Below are 26,539 nucleotides of genomic sequence, written 5' to 3'. Positions count from 1 at the left end.
ACTTTCTCCTCAGCCATTGGGACCGAGAGAGAGACAGAGGTGGAGATGCCCACCTTTCCTGAAGGTAGGCGCAAAAACAAAGGAGGGAGCGGAGGTGCGAGATACCTCTAGCCAGAGGGGCTCTCTCTCTCTCTCTCTCTCTCTCTCTCTCTCTCTCTCTCTCTTGGTCCCAATGGCTGAAGAGAAAGTCAGGAGAAGAGGCGACATTTGGTGTGCACGCAGGGGTCTTCAGACACGCCTCCGGACCCGAAGTGGGCCAGTTGCGGCGGCTCCGCCCCTTGGCCCACCTGCGGATTGGGGAGAGGAGAGGAGGCAGGTGGAGCACCGGGGGATCAGGAAAGGGAGCCGGTCATGGGGAAAGATCGAACGCGGAGAATGATTGAGCGCCGGCTCTGCTCATGCACCCGGTGGCCTGGTGGAGCAGGAACGAGAGGGGCTAGGCGAGGCTCAAGGGACTGGCCCCTTTGGGAAGAGGATCGCCCGGCAGCGAGGCAAGAAAGCCGAGCCTCCCCCCGGACTGCTAGGGCTGTTGTGAGCTGAGGGGGCGCTCCTCAAGTGGCGGTCGAGGGGCATTTACAGAGGCGCCTCTGAGCCCCTGGCAAAAAAAAGTGTTCTGCGACCGCTTACTTCGCGTAATGGACGAGCCGCCCCTGGTTAGACATAATATAACAGAAAAATTGCATCACAACAAATAATAATAAACTTTATTTATACCCCGCCATCATCTCCCCTGTGGGGACTCGGAGCGGCTTACATGGGGCCAAGCCTGGACAACATTACAATGAAATAAAACAAAAATACAAACGACAATCAACATCATCAAAATTACATAGGAGGAAAGAAATAAAAAACATTCCAATACACACAATTACAATAACAGTGGGCGGGCCGCATGTACAGGATACAACAAAGTACATAAAGTAACAAAATAAAATAAACAGTGCAAAATAACATAATAAAATCAAACATAAAGGGTGGGCCAAATGTACAGGATAAAATGTTAAAACATTAAAATCTCCTTGAGATCCCTTAAAAGGATTTGAGAACCCAAGAATTGGAAAGGGATTGGACTAGATAGCCTTTGGTGGCCCTGAAGAGCTTGGAGAGGCCAATAAATATGAAAGGGGTTGGACTAGATGGCCTTTGGGAGCCCTTTTACAGACTGGAGGGGTCAAAGAATAAAAGGGATTTGGACCAGATAACCCCCTTGCAGACCCTTAAAAGACGAGAACTGACGAAATAGGAGGAGGTTGGACTAGATGGCCTTTGGGCCCTTTACAAATCAGAGCCTCGAGAAATGTAAAGAAATTGGATTAAGATCCTTTTAATAGGACAAGACTTGTTTAGGGAACAACAGTTTTTGGACCAAAAGGATGCCAAGTTTGCATTGCAAAGGTACCCAACTGATCTGTAACTAATATGAATCCCATATGAAATATATGGAAGAGGAAAGGCGTTGCAAATGTCCCATCAGAACGAGGACCCATCTACACACCATATAATCCAGATTATCTGCTTTAAACTGGATTGTATGGTCAGTGTAGATGGGTCCATTCTCGCACATGAAATGCCTTGGCGTCAGACATAGTCCAGGATCTCTGTTTCCATTTCGTTCTCGCTCCCGTCCGAAGGTTTGAATTCCTCCTCTTCCTCCTCTTCTTCTTCCTCCTCTCCAGACTCAAAGGCCAGCGGCTCTTTGCCTTCTGCTTCGGCAGCTGATGAAGCCGCGCTTGTGAAGAGAGCTGCGAGAAGCAAGGAAACAGCATCAGCTACGCAATTCTAGGTTCATCTATTACTAGCATTCCGGTTAAAATATATTATGGGTGGTTTGATAGATTAACTGGACATTAATCAAGCAAGGGATCATCTGCATAACCACGTCATCATCACTGTTGCACTCCAGAACAGGAATAACCCTCTGACTTTAAACACCACACATTGAATTTCATTGAAGACTAGCTGTCCCCTGCCACGTGTTGCTGTGGCCCAGTCTGTGTATATGTATTTTGTATGTGTATATTGGTGTATATGTGTGTGTTGGTGTGTATATGTGGTTTTGTGCAGGCGTTGTAATGTATTTTTTGTTTTTTGGCTTTTTAAGTCTCTTCCACTGTGTTTTTCAGTGTTTTTATGAGTAGTCACTAGTTGGCGCTTTCAAATTTATTTATTTATTTATTTATTTACTTCATTTGTATACCGCTCTCTTTCAGCCCGTAGGCGACTCAGAGCGGTTTACAACCAAATCAGTATACAAAGTGCACAACAAATCTATGATACTATATCTCTCTGTGTGTGAATCATAAATATCTATCTATATCTATGGCTGGATGGCTCTTTGTCAGGAGGGCTTTGATTATGTTTTCTTGCCCTCGCGAAAGAAGTTGCACTGGATGGCCTTAAGTATGGGGGTTCTGTGTGGGAAGTTTGCCCCAATTCTATCATTCGTGAGGTTCAGAATGCTCTTTGATTGCATGTGAACTATAAATCCCAGTAACTACAACTCCCAAATGTCAAGGTCTATTTCCCCTAAACTCCATCTGTGTTCATATTTCGGCATATGGAGTATTCGTGCTAAGTTTGATCCAGATCCATCATTGTTTGAGTCCACAGTGCTCTCTGGATGTAGGTGAACTACAACTCCCAAACTCAAGGTCAATGCCCACCAAACCCTTTTAGTGTTTTCTGTTGCTCATGGGAGTCCTGTGTGTCACTTTTGGTTCAATTCTATCATTGGTGGAGTTCAGAATGCTCTTTGATTGTAGGTGAACTATAAATCCCAAGAACTACATCTCCCAAATGACAAAATCATAATTTTTTGAGTGATGGTCACTCCTTGTGTTGTGAGATGTTTTGTTGCCAAATTTGGTGTGATTTCGTTCATTGGTTCTTTTGTTTTTAAGGTACTCATTACTCACAGAGCATTTATAGATATATATATATATAGATAGATAGATAGATAGATAGATAGATAGATAAGTGAAAAGCAACAAAGTAAAAAGCACTTTAAGGAAATAGATAAATCCAATTAGGTAAGAAGATAAGCAGGAACAAATTAGACCAAGGTAGAGTTCAGCAACGTCCGTAAAAGCTAAGTCCACACATCTCCAATACAATAAAAAAAAATCAGGAATACATCGATCTGAGGCTTGGGTAAGCAATCATGAAATCCAGAAACCCAAAACCATGAACAAGAAATATCTTAGCATGAAACTTCAAAGCAAGGTTTCCATAAAACAAGGACAAGAACTTGGCGTGATTCCAAACGATGCTTCATCTGACTACACATCCCAAACTTGAGACTTTTGTCCCCTCGTTAGCTAGGTCACTATTGGTCAGAAATTGATTTCTCTTTAGTTGAGGCTTTGTTTTCTGCCGAAGTCTGGCAGATCGCCTAAGCCAGGGGTCCTCAAACTGCGACCCGCGGGCCACGTCCGGCCCGCCAAGGGCACTTATCTGGCCCGCGGAGGAGGAGCGCCCCCCCCCACGGCTGGCTCATTGGGCCTGACGGATAGCGTGAGCCAGCCAAGAGAGGGGCACTGTGGGGGGGGGGGGCGCTCCTCCTCCGTGAGCCGGATAAGTGAGCCAGCCAAGGGCACCTTGCGAGTGCTTTACGTGAAAGTAGGCCACGTGGTGCTGCTCCTCCCGTGGCAGGCTCACGCTATCTGTCAGGCCCAATGGGCAGCGTGAGCCAGCCAAGGGAGGCTGCCCCGGCGCTCCATGCAATCATGCCGACCACATGACCTTGGAGGTGTCTACGGACAACGCCGGCTCTTCGACTTAGAAATGCAGATGAGCACCACAACCCAGAGTCAGACACGACTGGACTTCATGTCAGAGGAAAACCTTTAACTAGGAAAATTGTGGAAGATTCAGGGTGGGAGAAAGAACTCTTGTCTGTTGGAGGTAGGTATGAATGTTTCAATTGGCCACCTTGATTACCATTTCATAGCCTGACAGTTTTTAGGGAGAGTCCTTTGTTGAGAGGTGATTAGCTGGCCCTGATTGTTTCTTGTCTGGAGTTCCCCTGCGTTTGAGTGTTGTTCTTCATTTACAGTTATAATTTTAGAGTTTTTTTAATACTGGTAGCCAGATTTTGTTCAGACTAGAAATAGGAAGATTTCCCATTCTTTGCTCCTGGAATTACTGCCTAAAGAGGGCTAGAAAGAACCCCCTCGAAGGGCCCTTCCACACCGCAAAATAAGAGATGTGCAATGTGCAGAGGAATTTTTTATTGATTTTTTAAAAACAAACTATAGTCCAGCCCTCCAACGGTCTGAGGGACAGTGAACTGGCCCCCAGTTTAAAAGGTTTGAGGACCCCTGGCCTAAGCCTTTGCACAGCCCTCCTGTTTTGACTGAACTCTTCTTGTCTATCTCTTGGCTCATTATCTATTTGCTCATTAATTTCTGCAGGTGCCTCCCCACACCCCTCAGGGACATTCTTATGGGAAACTACAGGGATCTCCTGGTCATTCTCTGCATCAATATCACTGACCAAACCACTGCCATCTTGAAACTCATCTTGAACCTCATTAACATCCAAAGCACCCTGTATAAATATGTGAGAGGAAGCCACAGGAAGGAGGGAGCAAGCTTGTTTTCTGCTTCCTTGGAGACTAGGACGCGGAACAATGGCTTCAAACTACAAGAGAGGAGATTCCATCTGAACACGAGGAAGAACTTCCTGACTGTGAGAGCCGTTCAGCAGTGGAACTCTCTGCCCCGGAGTGTGGTGGAGGCTCCTTCTTTGGAAGCTTTTAAGCAGAGGCTGGATGGCCATCTGTCAGGGGTGATTTGAATGCAATATTCCTGCTTCTTGGCAGGGGGTTGGACTGGATGGCCCATGAGGTCTCTTCCAACTCTTTGATTCTATGATTCTATGATTCTATGATCCTGAAATATAATCACAAGCTGAACTCCAACAGTCTCCTTCTGTCTCATGCCCTCTCTGCAACAGGAGTGTGCAAAAAGGGCATGCCTGGCTTACCGGGCCGCGTGGCGCGGATGACCTGCTTGATCATGAGGGACATGGCGTCGCGCAGGCTGTCACTGGTCCGCGGGAGGCACCACCCATCGCGCTCCGAGCAGACAGCCCCCTCCGCCCCGTCGTTCCGGTGGACAATCTCCTGCAGGCTGCAGGCAGGCGCACAACGAGATTATAATAAATAATAAAATACTACAATAATATTAAATAATAGAATAATAATAGAGTACAAAAATAACAATATTAAACACTATTAATATTAATATTAAAGAGCATTCTGAACTCCACCAATGATGGAATTGGGCCAAACTTAGCACACAGGGCTCCCATGACCAACAGAAAAAACTGGAAAGGTTTGGTGGGCATTGACCTTGAGTTTGGGAATTATAGTTCACCTACATCCAGAGAGCACTGTGGACTCAAACAATGATGGATCCAGATCCATCATTGTTTGAGTCCACAGTGCTCTCTGGAGCAAACTTGGCTCTGAACCAAACTTGGCACGAATATTCCATATGCCCAAATATGAACACAGATGGAGTTTAAGGAAAATAGACATTGACATTTGGGAGTTGTAGTTGCTGGGATTTATAGTTCATCTACAATCAAAGAGCATTCTGAACTCCACCAATGATGGAATTGAACCAAACATGGCATACAGGATTTCCATGACCAACAGAACACACAGGAAGGGTTTGGTGGGCATTGACCTTGAGTTTGGGAGTTGTAGTTCACCTACATCCAGAGAGCACTGTGGACTCAAACAATGATGGATCTGGACCAAACCTGACACAAATATTCCATATGCCCAAATATGAACACAGATGGAGTTTGGAGGAAATAGACCTTGACATTTGGGATTTGTACTTACTGGGATTTATAGACTGGGCCACAGCAATGCGTGGCAGGGGACAGCTAGTATATAATATAAAATTCCTCTCACTTCCTGTGATCTCAGCCCTGTTCTAAACTAGGAGTTGTTTGTGAATCAGATGTTTGTAATTCGGGACGGCCTGTATGTGTATGTATGTGAGAGATAGATATAGGATCATAGATTTGGAAGGGCTCCCTGAGGCCATCCAGTCCAGTACTGTCCTTCATTGTGAGTCCTTTGTGAGTGGGATGCCTTGCAAACAGGAGGGGGAGGATCAGCTAAACCAAAACCACCAAACTGCTGGCTATGGCAAGTCAATAGAAAGAATGGGGGTGGTGGTGCTTGGATCGGAATCCCTACCATTCCACGTTCAGGTCGCAGAGCTGGTAGAACATCTGCCGGTAGGGAGGCAGAGAGCCTTCGCGGAAGATGTAGACGGAGTCCTATGGAGAAAGGGAGGCATCAACACAGCAACGCAGGCACGCACTTCCAGCTTCTCTATCAACAGAATGTTTCTTCTACCACTTTGCCCCCAGAAAATGGTTGACTTTGGTTGGTCTTAACCTTTACAGGCCAATATAAAAAAGTGCTGGCGTTGGCCTTTAAAGCCCTAAACGGTTCCGGCCCAAGCTACCTATCTGACCGCATCTCTGCCTATGAACCCACCAGGACTTTGAGATCTTCCGGGGAGACTCTGCTCTCGATCCCGCCTGCTTCTCAAGCTCGGCTGGCGTGGACGAGAGATAGGGCCTTCTCGGTGGTGGCTCCTCGACTGTGGAACGCCCTTCCTACGGACATTAGACTAGCACCATCTCTAATGGTATTCCGCAAAAAGGTGAAGACCTGGATGTTTGTGCAGGCGTTTGAGTAATTTAGTGCAATCTGGTAATGGAACATAGGAATGGAACAATGGACGACGAACCTGGACTACGCTTGGATGATGAGAAGATTGGGTACGGTTGTTTTTTGTAATAATTGTGCATTGTAATTGCTTATTGGTAATTTATGGATAATGTGTTAAGTCAATTGTTATAAGTTGTATGGAACCACTGCTTTTTCTACTGTTTTTACTGTTTGTGAACCGCTGTGAGTCGCCTTCGGGCTTGAGATACAGCGGTATATAAGCAAAGCAAATAAATAAATAAATAAATAAATATCCCAACCTTTCATGCATCCAAACCTGCAACATAACAGTCTTCAGTCTTTCCCTTACAGTGTTCCCTCACTTATTGCAGGGGTTATGTTTCAGCAACCCCTGCGATAAGTGAAAAACCGCAAAGTAGGGAATATTGGGAGTTGAAATTCAAAACCCTCGGAAAGCTGAAGTTGGCCCAGGCCTGATAGAGACCGGGAAGGGGCCTGTCGTGGCGAGGCCGTTCCCTTTCCCCGCCCCCCCTCCCCCCAGCCTCGCGTAATTCTTTATCTCAGCCGCTGCTGTCTTCCACCTTCTGGGCTCAATTCTTCTCCTCGCCACGGCTCTGGCCTCCTCCGCCGGGGCTGGGCAGCCGGAAAAACTCTGCAGGGGGCCCATGGGAAGAGTATGGAGGTTGAGGAGGCAGAGGCGAAGAAGAAGCAGCTAGGCCACAGGAGGCCTACGCCTGCACCAGACCCCACTCTTGCCTGGCCTGGGAGGCCCACTGCCCCACCATGCCGGAACCACTTCTGACAGGAAAGGGGGAAAGGCAAGGCCTTACCCTTTCCCCGTTTCCCATCGGAGGTGGTGCTGGCATAGTGGGGCAGCGGGCCTCCCAGGCAGGCAAGAGCAGGGTCTGGTGCAGACCTTGCCACCTCCAATAGGAAAGGGGAAAAAAACAAGGTCTTCCCTTTCCCTGCTTTCCTAATAATAATAACAACAACAAAAGCAAGAACAACAATCTGAGGGACTATCCAGCCTTTGCAATAATAATAACAAAAACAACAACAATCCCAGGGACTATCCAGTCTTTGCAATAATAACAACAACAACAACAACAACATCATCAACAGCAACAAATAATCATAGGAGCAACTCCAGGGGCCATCTCGTCCAACCCCCTTAATTTTGCCAGGCAGGAAATGGGTTGTGGAAGATAAGAAGATGTCAGGCCTGCATGGTGAGGAAAGGAAAGGAAAGGAAAAAAGAAAGGGAAAAGAGAAGGGAAAAGAGAAGGGAAGGGAGGAAGGGGGAGGGGGAAGGGGAAGGAAGGAAGGAAGGAAGGAAGGAAGGAAGGAAGGAGAAAGAAAGAAAGAAAGGGAAGGGGAAGAGAGGGGAAGGAAGGGAAGGGGAAGGAAGCAGAAGGGAAGGAAGGAAGGAAGGAAGGAAGGAAGGAAGGAAGGAAGGAAGGAAGGAAGGAGAGGGGGAAAGGGGAAGGGAAGGAAGGAAGGGGAAGGGGAGGAAGGAAAGAAAGAAAGAAGGTAGGAAGGAAAGGGGAAGAAAGGGGGAAGGAAGGAAGGAAGGGAAGGGAAGGGAAGGGGAAGGAAAGAGTCTGCTTCAAACGCAGAAAAGAGGCCCTCCCCACTCACTCACTTTCAGCTTGTATTTGCAGGAGGCCGGCTTCCGTGCGCCGGAGGGTCCGGTGGAGCTCAGCCCTCGCTTGAGGTCTTGGATGCCGGCCGAATGGCTGGCTGGAGATGAAGGAAAAAGGGGGAATTTTCAAGACACGGCCTGTTTTAAATTCATGCCCTGTGTTCTGGTGTCTGTCCTGTCTCTTCCCTCCCTCTCCTCCCCTCCCCTTCCCATCGGAGTCTGAATGGCCATCTGTGAGAAGTGCTTTGGTTGTGCTTGAAGGAGGAGGATGAGCCTGGGTGGGTCAAGGCTGCCACTGAGCATTGACAGAGTGCGTCCGGAGAGTGGTGCGTGTGGGTGGGGGCAGCTTTATAGCCTTGAGGCCTTTTAGGAAGGGAAAGGAAGAGACACTCCTGGGGAATGACAGGCAGCCTTCCACCTACGAACAAAACCAGTCTTCTAGGTTTGCTCTTTGGTTGTGTTTGTATCCAAGGCCCCTTCCACACACCTGAATAAAATCCCTCATTACCAGCGTTCAAGTGGAATATATGGCAGTGTAGTCTCAGATAACCCAGGGCCCTTCCACACAGCCCTAGAAGCCACAATATCAAGGCACAATAACCCACAATATTTACAAGCGTTGAATGAAAAGTAATGCCTCCACCTTTGTTACTTGGGTTCGGATGGGAATATTTTAATAAATCAAACACGGAAATAATCCTTAGAATGTGCTCTTTAACTACCACTATTCACTTTTCCACATAATCACCAGAAAATTGGAAACATTTCTGCCAATGATGAACAAGTGATCTGAAGCCGCCACAGAAGAAGTCAACACTCTGTTTCTGCAACCAGCGTTTCACCGTTCTCTCATCCTGGGTACCCATTGTGCACAGATCTTCCGACAGCCAAGCAAAGAAATAATGTGACCCACATGTTCTTGTGAAATGCTGATTATGCTTGAGATTTCTCTCTGAGTGATACGACAATCATCCTGAATCAATCTGTCAACCTTTCGCTTCTGAAACTCGGTGGTTGCTGTCACAGGACGTCCAACTCTTTGTTTGTCACGCAAGTCAGATGTTCCCACCTCAACATCTTTAAACTTACTCGCCCAACGACACACAGTACTCACATCAACACAATCACCATAACCAGCTTGCATTCTTTGATGAATCTCCTTTGGGGTGACACCTTCTGCTGTCAAGAATTCAATGACTGCACGTTTCTTAAGTCGCATTGACCGACTGTCTGCTCAGGGTTCCATACTTCCCACTTTAACAACACAACCATTCAATGCTAAGGCTTCCCACCAAAATGGAACTGTAGAGAGAGTCTACTGAACAAGCCAGTACCTGCTGCATACCAGTACTGCCATCTATTGAGGAGTTGTGAAGGGGGAGGCATTACTTTTCATTCAACACTTCCACACAGCCCTCTATCCCATAATATCAAGGCAGGAAATCCCACATTATTGGAGTGTGGACTCAGAGAACCCAGCTCCAAGCAGGTATTGTGGGATCTTCTGCCTTGATATTCTGGAATATATATGTGGAAGGAAAGAAAGAGGAAGAGAAGGAAGAAAGGAGAGGAAAAAAGAAGGTAAAGAAGGAGAAGGAAGGAAAAAGGGAAGGAGAAAAAGAAAAAGAGGGAGGGAAGATTGGCCATAGCAACAAGTGGCAGGTACAGCTAATATAACTATAATAAAACAAGTATTGGGTCTGGGTTGTTGTAGGTTTTTCGGCCATGTTTTAGAAGCATTCTCTCCTGCATCTGTGGCAGGCATCCTCAGAGGTTGTGAGCATTGGATCTGTGAGTCTACTTCTTTCTCCGAAAGGTCCTGTCCCACTGAAAATGGATTTAAGGACATTTTTCAGGCCATCTCTCTATGGCAAAACCTTACCTGGCTTCTTCAAGGTGATGGGGAGGCTGTAGTTGTAGGTGCTGCGCTTGGCCTTCACCGGCAGTTCGTTCGGGGCGTATCCTGCCAAGGAATTATTATTATTATTGACACAAAAGCACAGTATGTCACAGCAAATGAGATCTATATGGTGGATTATTATTATTATTATTACTATTATTATTGTTATTATTACTATTATTATTATTTGTTCTTCTTCATCATCCTGGAAAGAAGGGACTCTTTGTGTGCCAGAAAGAGGCCACTGTCCTATTATTATTATTATTATTATTATTATTATTGACACAAAAGCACAGTATGTAACAGCAAACGAGATCTATATGCTGGATTATTATTATTATTATTATTATTACTATTATTATTATTATTTGTTCTTCTTCATCATCCTGGAAAGAAGGGACTCTTTGTGTGCCAGAAAGAGGCCACTGTCCTATTATTATTATTATTATTATTATTATTATTGACACAAAAGCACAGTATGTAACAGCAAACGAGATCTATATGCTGGATTATTATTATTATTACTATTATTATTATTATTATTTGTTCTTCTTCATCATCCTGGAAAGAAGGGACTCTTGTGTGCCAGAAAGAGGCCACTGTCCTATTATTATTATTATTATTATTATTATTATTATTATTGACACAAAAGTACAATATGTCACAGCAAACGAGATCTATATGCTGGATTATTATTATTATTATTATTACTATTATTATTATTATTTCTTCATCATCATCCTGGAAAGAAGGAACTCTTTGGGTGCCAGAAAGAGGACTCTGTCCTATTATTATTATTATTATTATTATTGACACAAAAGCACAGTATGTCACAGCAAACAAGATCAATATGGATTATTATTATTATTACTATTATTATTATTATTTCTTCATCATCATCCTGGAAAGAAGGAAGTCTTTGGGTGCCAGAAAGAGGACTCTGCCCTATTATTATTATTATTATTATTATTATTATTATTATGGTTCCTCTTCTTCACTTTTTGGGCACCCCTTCTGACTCTAGGAATCCATGATTCCATACCCCTATTTCTACATGACCCCAGTCATGTCTCTAAGGCTGGGTGGCCATCTGTTGGGAGGGATCAGAATGTGTATTTCTGGCTTGAAGGCAGAAGCCGGAAATACACTTTGATTCTATAGTCTTATGCATCTCCATGAACTGCCTATGAGGCTGAATGGCCATCTGTTGGGAGGGTTTTGATGGTGTCCTCCTTCCTGTCAGAAGGGGGTTGGAATTCACGGCCTATGGGGGACCCGTCCAACTCTAGGATCCTATGATATAGATATACACATAGAGGGGGTTGGACTGGATGCCCTTTGGGTGCCCCTTTCAATCTTGGATCCTATGATAGATATAGATACAAAGAGATACATATAGGAGATTGAACTGGATGGCCTTTGGGTGCCTCTTCCAGTTCTAGGATCCTATGATAGATATACAGAAATATATAAATACTAGCCGTCCCCTGCCACACATTGCTGTGGCCCAGTCTGTGTACATGTGTTTTGTGTGTGTATACGCGTGTATATATTTGTGTATATGTGTGTGTTTGCGTATATATATGTGGTTTTGCGCATGCATTGTAATGTACTTTTTTGGCTTTTAAAGTCTCTTCTGCCATGTTTTTTAGTGTTTTTATGAGCGATGGTCACTCGTTGGCCTGAGAGGTGCACTGTGTCCAAATTTGGTGTCAATTTGTCCAGTGGTTTCTGAGTTATGTTAATCCCACAAACGAACATTACATGTTTATTTATATAGATAGACATAGAGAGGTTGGACTGGATGGCCTTTGGGTGCCTCTTCCAACTGTAGGATCCTACAATATAGATATAAGGGATTGGACTGGATGGCCTTTGGATGCCTCTTCAAAGTTTGGGATCCTACAATCTATATAAATAAAAATGTCATGTTCGTGCTACCATCAGAACTCAAAAACCACTGGGGGAATTGACACCAAGTTTGGACACAAGACACCTAACAGTCCAATTTATGTCCTCCACTCAAAAACATTGATTTTGTCATTTGGGAATTGGATTATAGTTTACCTATAATCAAAGAGCATTCTGAACTCCACCAAACTTAGCACACAGGGCTCCCATGACCAAAAGAAAAAAAACTGGAAGGGTTTGGTGGACATTGACCTTGAGTTTGGGAATTGTAGTTCACCCACATCCAGAGAGCACTGTGGACTCAAACAATGATGGATCTGGACCAAACTTGGCACAAATATTCCATATGCCCAAATATGAGCACAGATGGTGTTTGGAGGAAATAGACCTTGACATTTGGGATTTGTACTTACTGGGATTTATAGTTCATCTACAATGAAAGAGCATTCTGAACTCCACCAATGATGGAATTCATCCAAACATGGCATACAGGACTTCCATGACCAACAGAACACACTGGAAGTGTTTGGTGGGCATTGACCTTGAGTTTGGGAGTTGTAGTTCACCCACATCCAGAGAGCACTGTGGACTCAAACAATGATGGATCTGGACCAAACTTGACACAAAAATTCCATATGCCCAAATATGAACACAGATGGAGTTTAAGGGAAATAGACCTTGACATTTGGGAGTTGTACTTACTGGGATTTATAGTTCACTACAATTAAAGAACATTCTAAAACCCACAAACAACAGAAATGGGGCAAACTTCCCACACAGAACCCCCATGACCAACACAAAATACTTAGGGCCATCCAGTCCAACTCTCTTCACCAGGGCAAGAAAATGTGATCAGAGCCCTCCTGACAAAGAGCCACCTAGTCATAAATATAGATGGATAGATATGATTCTCTCTCTCACACACACAGATATAGTATCATAGATTTGAAAGAGACCCTTAAAGAAGGACTATTGCATATTCCAGAGTAAGCAAACCAGATCAACACCAGATCTCCACATCAACACTGACAAAGAAACAAGAAATACCCTTTACCCACAAGCATAAAGGAATTACATATATTAGAAACCAACACTTTCTCATTTCTTTATTTTCCAGATCAACAGACTGGGACACGGCAACGCCTGGCAGGGGACAGCTAGTAGATATCAATATAAATACAGATACATACATCTAGGAGATTGGACTGGATGGTCTTTGGAGGTCCCCCCAACTCTAGGATGCAATGATATAGGTATAGATATGAATATAGATATAGACATGTAGAAGGTTGGACTGGTTGCCCATCTAGGATTCTGACAGATATAGACATAGAGGGGACTGGTCTGGGTGGCCTTTAAGGGCCCCTTCGGCCTCTGTACCGTATTTCATCCCGCAGCGAATCCGGAAGTCCAGGACCTGGTAGACCTTTGCTTCCGGGTGCTTCCGGGGGTCATAGCCAAATCGGACCCACAGGCTCCTCCAAGGGCCTGTCAGCTGTGGAGGGAGAAGAAGAACAGAATCAGGATGCAGGCCATGGAAAGGATGTATGCGCCAAAGCCTACGAAGGACTCACCATGTAATAAGCCAAGTAGGGCAGGAGGAACTTCAGCTTGTCTGGATGGATGCTGATATTGGCCTTGACGGCATTCCGGGACCAAACCGGGCGGACCTCAAAGAGCTGGAAACACAACACACACAGGCAGAGGAATATTAAAATATATGTATCCCAAAACATTTATAATACAATTGTCTTAACGCATATATAAATTGTATTTTATTGATATATTTACTTATATAAACTGCATTTTATTTGATATATTTACTTACATGTTGATATATTTTATTGATATATTTTATTAAACGTAAATTGTATTTTATTTTTATGCTTACATATATATATATTGATATATTTTATTGATGTATTTTGATTACATGTACATTGTAATATTTTATCAGTATAATTATATAGAGATATATTTTAATGATATATTTTTATATAAAAATTATGGATATATTTTATTATATATTATTTGTATTTTATTTATATATTTACTTGTATACTGATAATTTTTGATATTTGTATTACACATAAACTGCATTTTATTGATATATTTACTTAAAATAATACAATTGATTATTGATTAATGTATCAATAAATTACAAATAATATATATTAAAATATATAAGTAAATATATCAATAAAATGCAATTTATGTGTAATAAAAATATCAAAAATTATCAATATACAAGTAAACATATAAATAAAATACAAATAATATATAATAAAATGTACCCATAATTTTTATATATCATTAAAATGTATCTATATATAATTATACTGATAAAATATTACAATGTACAATATTACAATCTATATATGTATTGATATATTTTACTGATATATTTTATTATATATATACTTTGTATGTTATTGATATATTTACTTATATATTGATACATTTTGATATTTTCATTACACATAAATTGTATGTTACTGATATATTTACTCATATATTGATATATTTTATTATATATAGTATTATTTTATTGATATATTTACTTATATGTTGATATATTTTATGTAAATTGTATTATTTTATCTATATATTTATTAATATAATTTATTTATATATTTTATTATATATATAATTTGTATGTTATTGATATATTTACTTATATATTGATACATTCTGATATTTTTATTACACATAAATTCTATGTTAGTGCAATATTATTTATTTATTATTTACTAGCTGTCCCCTGCCATGCTTTGCTGTGGCCCAGTCTATGTATTTTGTGTGTGACTGTATATATATATGTGGTTTTGCACATGCATTATAATGTATTTTTTATTTTATTATATATAGTATTATTGTATTGATATATTTACTTATATATTTATATATTTAATTAAATATAATATTATGTTATTGACATATATTGATATATTTTATTGATATATTTTATTATATATTATTTGTATTTTATTGATATATTTACTTATATATTGATATATTTTATTATATGTAAATTGCATTATTTAATCTGTATATTTATTGATATATTTTACTGATATATTTTATTATATATATAAATTATATTATTTTATCTATACATTTACTGATATATTGATATAGTTTTATTGATGTACGTTGGCATCATTATCGTTGGTGTTATGTTGTCGCACTTACTTTCTGGAGCTCCTCCTCGGCTCGGTGGTCCAGGGTGTTGCTGCAGACCCTCCTCCAGGTCTGTTGAGCGGCCTCCAGGGGCTTCGTGGGGACCTCTTCCTCCTCAAAGGTGACGAAGATGGCGTTGTGTGGCCGGCGAGCCCGGCTCAAGCCAATCAGGTTCTCGCTGGACAGCAGCGGGTGGTGGTAGCCTTCCCTACAACAGAGTCAACAAGGATACTCAGGTGACACACCTCACAAGGCCTTTTTTAACACAACACAGTCTGAAATCTTTATTATTTTGGATGTGGGAACGCACTCCACGATGTCAAGACAGAGGGATGTTCAGCTACAAATTGGGTTTTAACCATTCCTTTTGACTTGCGTTAATATAAGTTATGATATAATACAATATATTACGTAAGGCCGAACAGGGTATAGGGTTACAGCCTGTACTGGATGGGGTTACACTCCCCCTGAAGTCGCAGGTTCGCAGCTTGGGAGTGATCCTGGACTCATCGCTGAGCCTGGAACCCCAGGTCTCAGCGGTGGCCGGGAGAGCTTTTGCGTAACTAAAACTTGTGCACCAGTTGCGCCCGTACCTCGGGAAGTCTGATCTGACCACAGTGGTCCACGCTCTTGTCACATCCCGTATAGACTACTGCAACGCACTCTACGTGGGGTTGCCCTTGAAGACTGTTCGGAAACTCCAACTGGTCCAACGAGCGGCAGCTAGACTGCTTACTGGAGCGACATACAGGGAACACACCACCCCCCTGTTATGTCAGCTCCACTGGCTGCCGATTCAGTTCCGAGCACAATTCAAGGTGCTGGTTTTGACCTACAAAACCCTTTACGGTTCCGGTCCAGCGTATCTGTCCGAACGTATCTCCCTCTACGTCCCATCTCGGAATCTGAGATCATCTGGGGAGGCCCTGCTCACGACCCCACCGCTATCACAAGTGAGGCTGGTGGGGACGAGGAGCAGGGCCTTCTCAGTGGTGGCCCCCCATCTGTGGAACTCACTCCCGGGGGAAATCAGGGCTTCAACTTCCCTCCTTGCCTTCAGGAGGAAGGTAAAGACCTGGCTCTGGGACCAGGCCTTTGGGCACCCTGACAATTAGACATGGAACCAGAACGATAGGACCAACAATGTGTGGAAAGTAGAACCTAACTATGAGTCGGTTAAACACTGACCAGCAATGAGGTTTGTATTGTTTTTATTGTTTTTACGGGTTTATGGCTATTCCTGCAGATAATATTGATTGTTTACGTTAATTGTTATCAGTGTTATAATTACTGTTGTTATTGATGTTATGTTTTTGATATTATGTTTTTGTAATACAGGCATCGAATTGTGCCTTGTGTGTGTAAGCCGCCCTGAGTCCCCCCGGGTGAGAAGGGCGGGGTATAAGCAACCGCAATAAATAAATAAAATAAGACTAACAGTATAATATACTGGTGGTACATTATATGTGTTGTGGTATCTATATAAATAAAAATGTAATGGTAGTTCGTGCTACCATCAGAACTCAAAAACCACTGGGGGAATTGACACCACATTTGGACACAAGACACCTAACAGACCAATTTATGTCCTCCACTCAAAAAAATTGATTTGGTCATTTGGGAATTGTCATTGCTGGGATTTGTAGTTTACCTACAATCAAAGAGCATTCTGAACTCCACCAATGATGGAATTGGGCCAAACTTAGCATACAGGGCTCCCATGACCAACAGAAAAAACTGGAAGGGTTTGGTGGACATTGGCCTTGAGTATGTGGCTGTGCACGTGCGCCTGGCTTTAACGGCCAGCTGTTTCCCTGCGAGGAGGGGGGCGTAGCCATGGGTCTCTGTAGACATGCAGTTTAGAAGTCCTTTCTGCTTTTTGTTTTTTTGTTTTTTGCGTGGAGAACATACATTGAGTTATTAGGGACATAGTGTCCAAACATTAACAACCTCAGATATGCAGATGACACCACTCTGATGGCCGAAAGCGAGGAGGAGCTGAGGAGCCTTCTAATCAAGGTGAAAGAAGAAAGCGCAAAAGCCGGGTTGCAGCTAAACGTCAAAAAAACCAAGATTATGGCAACAAGAATGATTGACAACTGGAAAATAGAGGGAGAAACCGTGGAGGCCGTGACAGACTTTGTATTTCTAGGTGCAAAGATTACTGCAGATGCAGACTGTGGCCAGGAAATCAGAAGACGCTTACTTCTTGGGAGGAGAGCAATGTCCAGTCTCGATAAAATAGTGAAGAGTAGAGACATCAGACTGGCAACAAAGATCCGCCTAGTCCAAGCCATGGTATTCCCTGTAGTAGCCTACGGATGTGAGAGCTGGACCTTAGGGAAGGCTGAGCGAAGGAAGATCGATGCTTTTGAGCTGTGGTGTTGGAGGAAAGTGCTGAGAGTGCCTTGGACTGTGAGAAGATCCAACCAGTCCATCCTCCAGGAAATAAAGCCCGACTGCTCACTGGAGGGAAAGATACTAGAGACAAAGTTGAAGTACTTTGGCCACATCATGAGGAGACAGGAAAGCCTAGAGAAGACAATGATGCTGGGGAAAGTGGAAGGCAAAAGGAAGAGGGGTCGACCAAGGGCAAGATGGATGGATGGCATCCTTGAAGTGACTGGACTGACCTTGAAGGAGCTGGGGGTGGTAACGGCCGACAGGGAGCTCTGGCGTGGGCTGGTCCATGAGGTCACGAAGAGTTGGAGACGACTGAACGAATGAACAAACAAAAAAGTGTCCAAATTTGGTGTCAATTCCCCAGTGGTTTTTGAGTTCTGTGAGTAGCACAAACGAACATTACATTTTTATTTATATGAGATATCTGTATATTTGAAGTTGTATTGTAATGTTTTTAATTGTGAGCTGCTTTGAGTCTCCGTACGGAGAGATAAAGCGGGATATAAATAAATCTATTTAAAGGCTTGTACGTTTCTCAGGTTTTAAAACGTATGGTATTGGTTTTACCCGCAGCACATTTTGCTCTAGTTTTCCAATTAATCTTTCATCTAGATCTAGGGAAGTCATGCTATCCCTCTATTCTGCTTTGGTTAGACCACACCTGGAATATTGTGTCCAATTCTGGGCACCACAATTCAAGAGAGATATTGACAAGCTGGAATGTGTCCAGAGGAGGGCGACTAAAATGATCAAGGGTCTGGAGAACAAGCCCTATGAGGAGCGGCTTAGGGAACTGGGCATGTTTAGCCTGAAGAAGAGAAGGCTGAGAGGAGATATGATAGCCATGTATAAATATGTGAGAGGAAGCCACAGGGAGGAGGGAGCAAGCTTGTTTTCTGCTTCCTTGCAGACTAGGACGTGGAACAATGGCTTCAAACTACAAGAGAGGAGATTCCATCTGAACACGAGGAAGAAATTCCTGAATGTGAGAGCCGTTCAGCAGTGGAACTCTCTGCCCCGGAGTGTGGTGGAGGATCCTTCTTTGGAAGCTTTTAAACAGAGGCTGGATGGCCATCTGTCAGGGGTGATTTGAATGCAACATTCCTGCTTCTTGGTAGGGGGTTGGACTGGATGACCCATGAGGTCTCTTCCAACTCTTTGATTCTATGATTCATAAGAGTTGCAACCAATGCCACCTAGTTTATAGAGGATGAAAACTACTTTCCAAGTAAGAACCGCACAATTAAACAGGAAATAACACTTGCAAAACAGGAACAGATTTTTTTCCCCAAATTGTGTTACATAGTGTAATATATTCTGTTGCTATTATTATATTATTATAATACTATAATTATTTTGCACAGCGCTACTATCCAGACTGACCGGTGCTGTGTCTCGGGCCGATAGTAGTAGTCAACGGGGGTGTCCAGGCGAGAGAAGATGGGGGGCGGGATGTAGAGCGGCAGGCGGCCCATGAAGAAGGCCTCCTTCTCTGGCTGCAGCAGGCGCACTCGGTCATACAGGGACCGTGGGGCGCCTCCCGGACACGACTGCGCCGCTAGGAACTGGAAGTCCGACATCCCTGCCAACGGGAAGCAAAAGGGACCCCCAAAGGACATTTGATTATTACGTATTATAGACTCATAGCCCCACAGAAGAGAAGGAAGGGACCCCTAAAGGACATTGATAGTATTATTACTACTACTACTATTGCTATTATTACTATTATTATAGACTCACAGCCTCAGAGAAGAGTGGGAAGGAACCCCCAAAGAACATTATTATTTTACTGATATAAAAACACAGTATGTCACAGTGAACGAGATCGCTATGCTGGATTTCGTATCACAAAATCACAAGTCGAACACTTCCCAAGCATCTAGGACTGTGTGATGTATTTTCAAATGATGTGCGCACATCCAAGTGCGATTTTCTTGCAACAACTGAGGATATGGTCCATTATTATTATTATTATTATTATTATTATTGACTCATAACCTCCCAGAAGAGTGGGAAATGACCCCCAAAGGACATTATTAGTATTACTACTACTACTATTATTATTGTGGAGCTTGTTGTCGACCTTTGCAACCCGAGACAGTTGCATCTATCAAGTAGGACAATTAGGTACCACCTATGTGTGAGGAGGCTAATTTAACTAATTTACGAGGCCATAAAAAAGACTCCAGCAAAGCACTCCAGCAAAAGCATGCGGGGAATGCGGAAGTACTTGATCAGTGTTGCAGATGGACGATGAAAGCAACAGCTCCCCTGGCAGCCAGAAAAGTTAAATAGCCTCTGATTGTTTGTCTATATCTGTTGTGTGTCTTTAGTACTGAATGTTTGCCATATATGTGTGCATTGTAATCCGCCCTGAGTCTCCTGCGGGGTGAGAAGGGCGGAATATAAATACTGTAAATAAATAAAATAAATATTATTACTACAATTATTATTATTATTATTATTATTATTATTATTATTATTGACTCAGCCTCACAGAAGAATGGGAAGGGACCCCCAAAGGACATTATTATTATTATTACTATTGTTACTATTATTGACTCATAGCCTCACAGAAGATTGGGAAGGGACCCCCAAAGGGCATCCAGTCCAGCCACAAAGGGAAAGCACAATCTAATCATCATCATCACCACCACCACCGCCACCACCACAATAATCATAGGATTATTATTATTATCACCACCACCACCACAATAATCATAGGATTAATATTATTATCATCACCATTACCCCCACCACAATAATCATAGGATTATTATTATTATTATTATTATCACCACCACCACCACCACCACCACAATAATCATAGGATTATTATTATTATTATTATTATCACCACCACCACCACCACCACCACAATAATCATAAGATTATTATTATTATTATCACCACCACCACCACCACCATAATCATAGGATTATTATTACCACCACCACCACCACCGCCGCCACAACAACAACAATAATCATAGGAACCATTTAAGAGAAGCTCCCTTTGGGTTTGCTTGCTCAACCAATGACAAATGGACCTAAAAGCAGTATTGTTCAGCCTACATTTGACCACTTTGTTGCAAGGGGATCATGGGGACCTTGTGAAAGGGTTTTGAAGCCGAGATCGGCACCATCCACAGCATTCCTTGCATCTAACACTAAAAATGTCAGCAAACAACACCCAGGTTTCTTGGAAAGAAGAGTGAGGCTACCACAAGCATGGGAAAACCAGCCCTCCAGGTGTAGGGACTCAGCCTGTGAGTGTGTCTTTGCCTCAGGCTTCAGAGGAGAATGATCATGAGTCTGCAGAAGTTTCAATGTTTGAGTTAAATGATCTGATTTCGGCTGACTCTCAGGGGTTTGTGAATGGAGATGATGGTCAAGAGAGTATAGTTAGCCTGAGGATTCTGGGATATTTGGTTCACAAGGCAAAGATGCTTCAGTGCAGGCAGAACAAGAGGCCGAGGAAAAGGTTGAACAGTCAAGGCCAAAGAGTGATAGCGAAAGGAATGTACTAATTAGAAAACCAAGGGAGTCAGGCTTTGACCAAAGAGGCCAGATTTATCAGGATTGCCACCTGGAATTTGGAGGAGGTGCTCCAAAAGATTGAGAGAAAAGAGGGGTCAGGGAGAGGTTTCCCAAGGGAAATGGAATGCTTTTGCTATGGCTTTCTGAATAAATATAGAGCCTATGAATCTATAGTCTTCAGCAAGTCCAACGTTTGGTTTTCGTGTACAACCATGTATTTTGCTTCATGCCTGGTATCCATGCCTTCCTGTTCATGCTGAGATTCCTGTGTACTTCTGCCTGGAATCCATGTTCATGCTGAGATTCTTGTATGCTGTTTGTCTTTAAAGCTCTTGCATCTGAATTTATTAGTTCAAGTTTGCTTCTGTTCCTTCGAGGGACTTTGGTTTTTTGCAACCTTTTGGAACTGAAAGATTCGTAACTCCTGCGGACTTGTTTATTGGACTTTGGGACCATCCTGTTTCCTGACTTAGATTTGACTGGATATTCTTACAATGATCAACTGACTGTTTTGTGGACATTTCATTATAACTTGTTTGAATTCTTTTTACTTTTTTGGGCTATTGCTATAATAATCTTCAATAAACTGCTCTGCTTACAAAGAACATTGGCGTGATTACGGGTTCAAGGGTGCCATCCCCAGCCGTGGTGTGCAACACCAGGTGTTTTGGACTTCAACTCCCACAATTCTCAATACTGGCCGTTGACGTCCAAAATACCTGGAGGGAAGGCTGTAGATTGCCCATGCCTGGGCTACAGTGTGTGTGTTGCTGAATGGGGAAATTGGGGGGGGGGGGGGCACAAAGCTTGCCTTGGAACTTGTAGACGGTGCTGACGATGCCAAGGACTTCCACCTGGATGGAGACCGCTTCCTCTGCCCGCTCTCCACCTGCTCCTGCCCGCTTCCGACGGGTTCTCCTCTTCACTCGCAGCAACATGGAGGAGGCCGGGAAGCGGTTGGCACAAACCGGGTGGCAATAAGGGTCCTTCGGGCGGAAATACAGCTCCAGACGCCGACTGGGGTCCGCGTACACCTGCAAAAAAGGAGGAAACAGGGAAGCATTACTAAGACGGCCTGACCGTAATATATTACAATGCAATACAAAACGTTTGGGGTAAGGCTGGCATATAAACCCTTCTGCAAAAGTAATCCTTAGCCATAATATAAGATAATATATATTATTGTATTAAATTATTTGGGGTAGGGCACACATATAAGCCTTACTGCAAAAGTAAACCTTAACCATAATATAATATAATATAAATTATAGTATATTTTTATATTATAATATATATTGTATTGTATTTCTATTGTATTATCTTGTATTGTATTGTATTATTTGGGTATGGCTCTCAAATAAGCCCTTCTGCAAAAATGTAATATTAATAATATATTAGGGTTCTCATAGAAGCCCTTTATTTATTGATCGTGTCAGTGCAACCAGTCAATTATATTACATTTCTAACAGAACAAAGCAAAAAAAACCCTGAAAAAACCAACAACAGACAAAATACAAAATTTGTGAGTTTGGTAGTGGATTAAATGTCCTTTGACCAGTATCTGGCCACTTGGAGTGCCTCTGGTGTTGCCGCAAGAAGGTTCTCCATTGTGCATGTAGCAGGGCTCAGGTTGCATTGCAGCAGGTGGTCAGTGGTTTGCTCTTCTCCGCACTTGCATGTCGTGGATTCCACTTTGTGGCCCCATTTCTGAAGGTTGGCTCTGCATCTTGTGGTGCCAGAACGCAGTCTGTTCAGCGCCTTCCAAGTCACCCAGTCCTCTGTGTGCCCAGGGGGGAATTTCTCATCTGGTATCAGCCATTGGTTGAGGTTCTGGGTTTGAGCCTGACACTCCTGGACTCTTGCTTGCTGAGGTGTTCCGGTGAGTGTCTCTGTAGATCTTAGAAAACTACTCCTAGATTTAAGTTGTTGACGTGCTGGCTGATACCCAAACAGGGGATGAGCTGGAGATGTCTCTGCCTTGGTCCTTTCACTATTGGCTGCTACTTCCCGGCGGATGTCAGGTGGTGCAATACCGGCTAAACAGTGTAATTTCTCCAGTGGTGTAGGGCGCAGACACCTCGTGATAATGCGGCATGTCTCATTAAGAGCCACATCCACTGAATGGTTTTCGTAGTAATGATGATGTTTTTGTATAATTGTTGGATTGTGAATTGTTTTTATACTGTGTCTTGAATTTTGTTGCTCCTATGTTGTACACCGCTGTGAGTCGCCCCGGGCTGAGAACAGTGGTATATAAGCAAAGTAAATAAAATAAATAAATAAATTTTAGTGTGGTGAGAAGTGTTCCTCACTGGGCATGCATACTCAGCAGCAGAGTAGCACAGCGCAAGAGCAGATGTCTTCACTGTGTCTGGTTGTGATCCCCAGGTTGTGCCAGTAAGCTTTCGTATGATATTGTTTCTAGCACCCACTTTTTGCTTGATAGAAGCCCTGACCATAATATGTATAATATGTACCAGGATGTAGAGTGGGTCATGGGGGCTCTGTGTGTCAAGTTTGGTCTTTATCGGTAATTGGATGAGGGTCACAGTGGTCTCAGAAAATGAATGAAGGAACTGCAAGTCCCATTGCCTGGATGATGGGACTTGCAGTACCTTCACTCACTTCCTGAGACCACTGCGACCCTCATCCAATGACTGATCAACACCAAACTTGGCACACAGAGCCCCCATGACCCATTCTACATCCTGGTGCAGTTTGGAGTAGAATGGGACTTCCAAATGGGAGTTATAGTTCACCCACACTCATTGAACCCACCTGACATTAGATCTAGATTCAATTTGGAGCACAGACAAGAATGCCTTTCCCAAGTAAGCCTCGTGTAATATATAATATAATAGCTCTCATAGAAGAAGCCCCGACCATAATACAATGCGATGCAATTCAATATACTACATGATCCCACTCTCTGTTTGGGGGATTCTGAGCATGCGCAAAAGCACCTCTCCATACACTACAGGGTAGCCTGGGAGGGTTGTGCGCATGCGCAGAGAGAGCTCTCTTCCTCCTTTTCCTGACCCGCGTGAGGGCTTCCTCCCCTCCGAGAGAGAGCAGCGCCTTCTCAGGGTCGCGCACGACGCCCGGGTATTCCACGCAGACCAGCCTCCGCCCGCGAGGCAACTCCGGCGTGGGAGGACCGCTACCGGCCGCCATCTTGACCGACCGGAAGTGCGGCCTGGTTCGGCCCGTTCCTCAAAGCGCTCCCCGTCACACCCGGCACGCAGCGGCCCCGCGGGGACAGTTCCGGGGCAGAAAGGTTCCCCCTGCCTGGGCTCACCATGCTAGGGTAGCACAGAGTCTGTATGTTTCATGTGATAATATCTATATAAATAAAAATGTCATGTCAGTTTGTGCTACCATCAGAACTCAAAAACCACTGGGGGAATTGACACATTTGGACACAAGACACCTAACAGTCCAATTTATGTCCTCCACTCAAAAAAAATGATTTTGTCATTTGGGAGTTGTAGTTGCTGAGCACTCCACCAATGATGGAATTGAACCAAACTTGGCACACAGAACTCCCATGACCAACAGAAAACACTAGAACGGTTTAGGGGGCATTGACCTTGAGTTTTGGAGTTGTAGTTCACCTCCATCCAGATAGCACTGTGGACTCAAACAATGATGGATCCGGACCTAATTTGGCATGAATATTCAATATGCCCAAATGTGAACACTGGTGGAGTTTTGGGGAAAATAGACTTTGACATTTGGGAGTTGTAGTTGCTGGAATTTATAGTTCACCTACAATCAAAGAGCATTGTAAACCCAGTCAACAATGAAACCGAACCAAACTTGGCACACAGAAGAGTTTGGTGGGCACTGACCTTGAGTTTGGGAGTTGTAGTTCACCTCCATCCAGCGAGCACTGTGGACACAAACAATGATGGATCTGGACCACATTTGGCACGAATATTATATATGCCCAAATGTGAACAAAGATGGAGTTTGGGGAAAATAGACTTTGACATCTGGGAGTTGTAGTTACTTTATTTTCCAGATCACCAGAACAGGCCACAGCAACATGTGGCAGGGGACAACTAGTATATACAGAGAGAGAGAGATTATATACTGTTGTTCATTCGTTCAGTCGTCTCCGACTCTTCGTGACCCCACTCCAGAGCTCCCTGTCAGCCATCACCACCCCCAGCTCCTTCAGAGTCAATCCAGTCACTTCAAGGATACCATCCATCTACCTTGTGGAGGGTCAGCCCCTCTTCCTTTTTCCTTCCATTTTCCCTAGCATCTTACTCTTCTCTAAGCTTTCCTTTCTTCTCACGTTGTGGCCAAAGTACTTCATCTTGGCCTCTAGTATCCTTCCCTCCAATGAGCAGCCGGGCTTTATTTCCTGGAGGATGGACTGGCTGGATCTTCTCGCAGTCCAAGGCACTCTCAGCACTTTCCTCCAACACCGCAGCTCAAAAGCATCGATCTTCCTTCGCTCAGCCTTCCTTATGGTCCAGCTTTCACATCCGTAGGTTACTACGGGGAATACCATGGCTTTATGCGGATCTTCGTTGTCAGTGTGATGTCTCTACTCTTCAGAGATTGGTCATTGCTCTTCTCCCAAGAAGTAAGCGTCTCCTGATTTCTTGGCTGCGGTCTGCGTCTGCAGTAATCTTTGCACCTAGAAATACAAAGTCTGCTACCGCATTTTCTCCCTCTATTTGCCAGTTGTCGATCATTCTTGTTGCCATAATCTTGTTTTTTTTATGTTTAGCTGCAACCTGGCTTTTGTGCTTTCTTCTTTTACCTTGATTAGAAGGCTCCTCAGCTCCTCCTCGCTTTCGGCCATCAAAGTTGTATCATCTGCATATCTTAGGGCGTTAATGTTTCTTCCAGCAATTTTTACCCCAGCCTTGCATTTGTCAAGCCCTGCACATCGCATGATGTGTTCTGTATACAAGTTGAAAAGGTTAGGGGAGACTATGCTCTTATATATTATGCAATTATACTGTTTTATGCTATGTATTTTAATGTATTATAATGTATTAATGTTGTCAAACACAGAACAACCACCCCCCCCCCCCCCAATTTGGTCAAATTATTAAGGCTGGGTGGCCATCTGTCAGGGGTGCTTTGATTGTGTTTTCCCTGCATGAAGGCATAATGAAGGACCATGGTCTAGATCAGTGGTTCTCAACCTTGGGTCCCCAGATGTTTTTGGGCTACAACTCCCACAAATCCAAGCCAGTTTACCAGCTGTTCGGATTTCTGGG

General features: G+C 43.4%; 1 protein-coding gene across 4 annotated transcripts; it reads right to left on the bottom strand.

The window, feature by feature from the left end:
- Nucleotides 1–682: 682 nt before the first annotated feature.
- Nucleotides 683–24,471, bottom strand: GTF3C5 (general transcription factor IIIC subunit 5). 4 transcript variants are annotated; one of them, XM_060757125.2, is made up of 11 exons: nucleotides 24,336–24,471; nucleotides 22,108–22,330; nucleotides 19,141–19,339; nucleotides 15,367–15,562; nucleotides 13,749–13,853; nucleotides 13,555–13,669; nucleotides 10,246–10,326; nucleotides 8,364–8,461; nucleotides 6,218–6,300; nucleotides 4,987–5,132; nucleotides 683–1,742 (listed from the first exon to the last, which is right to left on the bottom strand). In XM_060757125.2, the coding sequence occupies exons 1-11, from the start codon at nucleotides 24,468–24,470 to the stop codon at nucleotides 1,579–1,581; spliced, it is 1,545 nt and encodes a 514-aa protein (XP_060613108.2). In that variant the 5' UTR covers nucleotide 24,471; the 3' UTR covers nucleotides 683–1,578. The 4 variants fall into 4 exon arrangements, with proteins under 4 accessions (XP_060613108.2, XP_067328088.1, XP_067328086.1 ...); XM_067471987.1 differs by lacking the exon at nucleotides 24,336–24,471 and adding an exon at nucleotides 24,270–24,288; XM_067471986.1 differs by lacking the exon at nucleotides 4,987–5,132 and having other exon boundaries at nucleotides 1,583–1,742.
- Nucleotides 24,472–26,539: the final 2,068 nt, after the last annotated feature.

This window comes from Anolis sagrei, chromosome 11, assembly GCF_037176765.1.
Source record: "Anolis sagrei isolate rAnoSag1 chromosome 11, rAnoSag1.mat, whole genome shotgun sequence".
In the NCBI taxonomy this organism is placed as follows: Eukaryota; Metazoa; Chordata; class Lepidosauria; order Squamata; family Dactyloidae; genus Anolis; species Anolis sagrei.
Note: the sequence above shows the minus strand (reverse complement) of the source record. Positions and strands in the feature narration are given on the sequence as shown.

Coding starts and splice junctions, on each gene's coding strand:
- GTF3C5 (XM_060757125.2), bottom strand. CDS start 24,470: ATGGCGGCCGGTAGCGGTCCTCCCACGCCGGAGTTGCCTCGCGGGCGG. Junction 22,331..24,335: donor GGGAGGAAGCCCTCACGCGG/GTCAGGAAAAGG, acceptor CCTTTTTTGCAG/GTGTACGCGGACCCCAGTCG. Junction 5,133..6,217: donor TGCGACCTGAACGTGGAATG/GTAGGGATTCCG, acceptor GCCTGCCTGCAG/CCTGCAGGAGATTGTCCACC.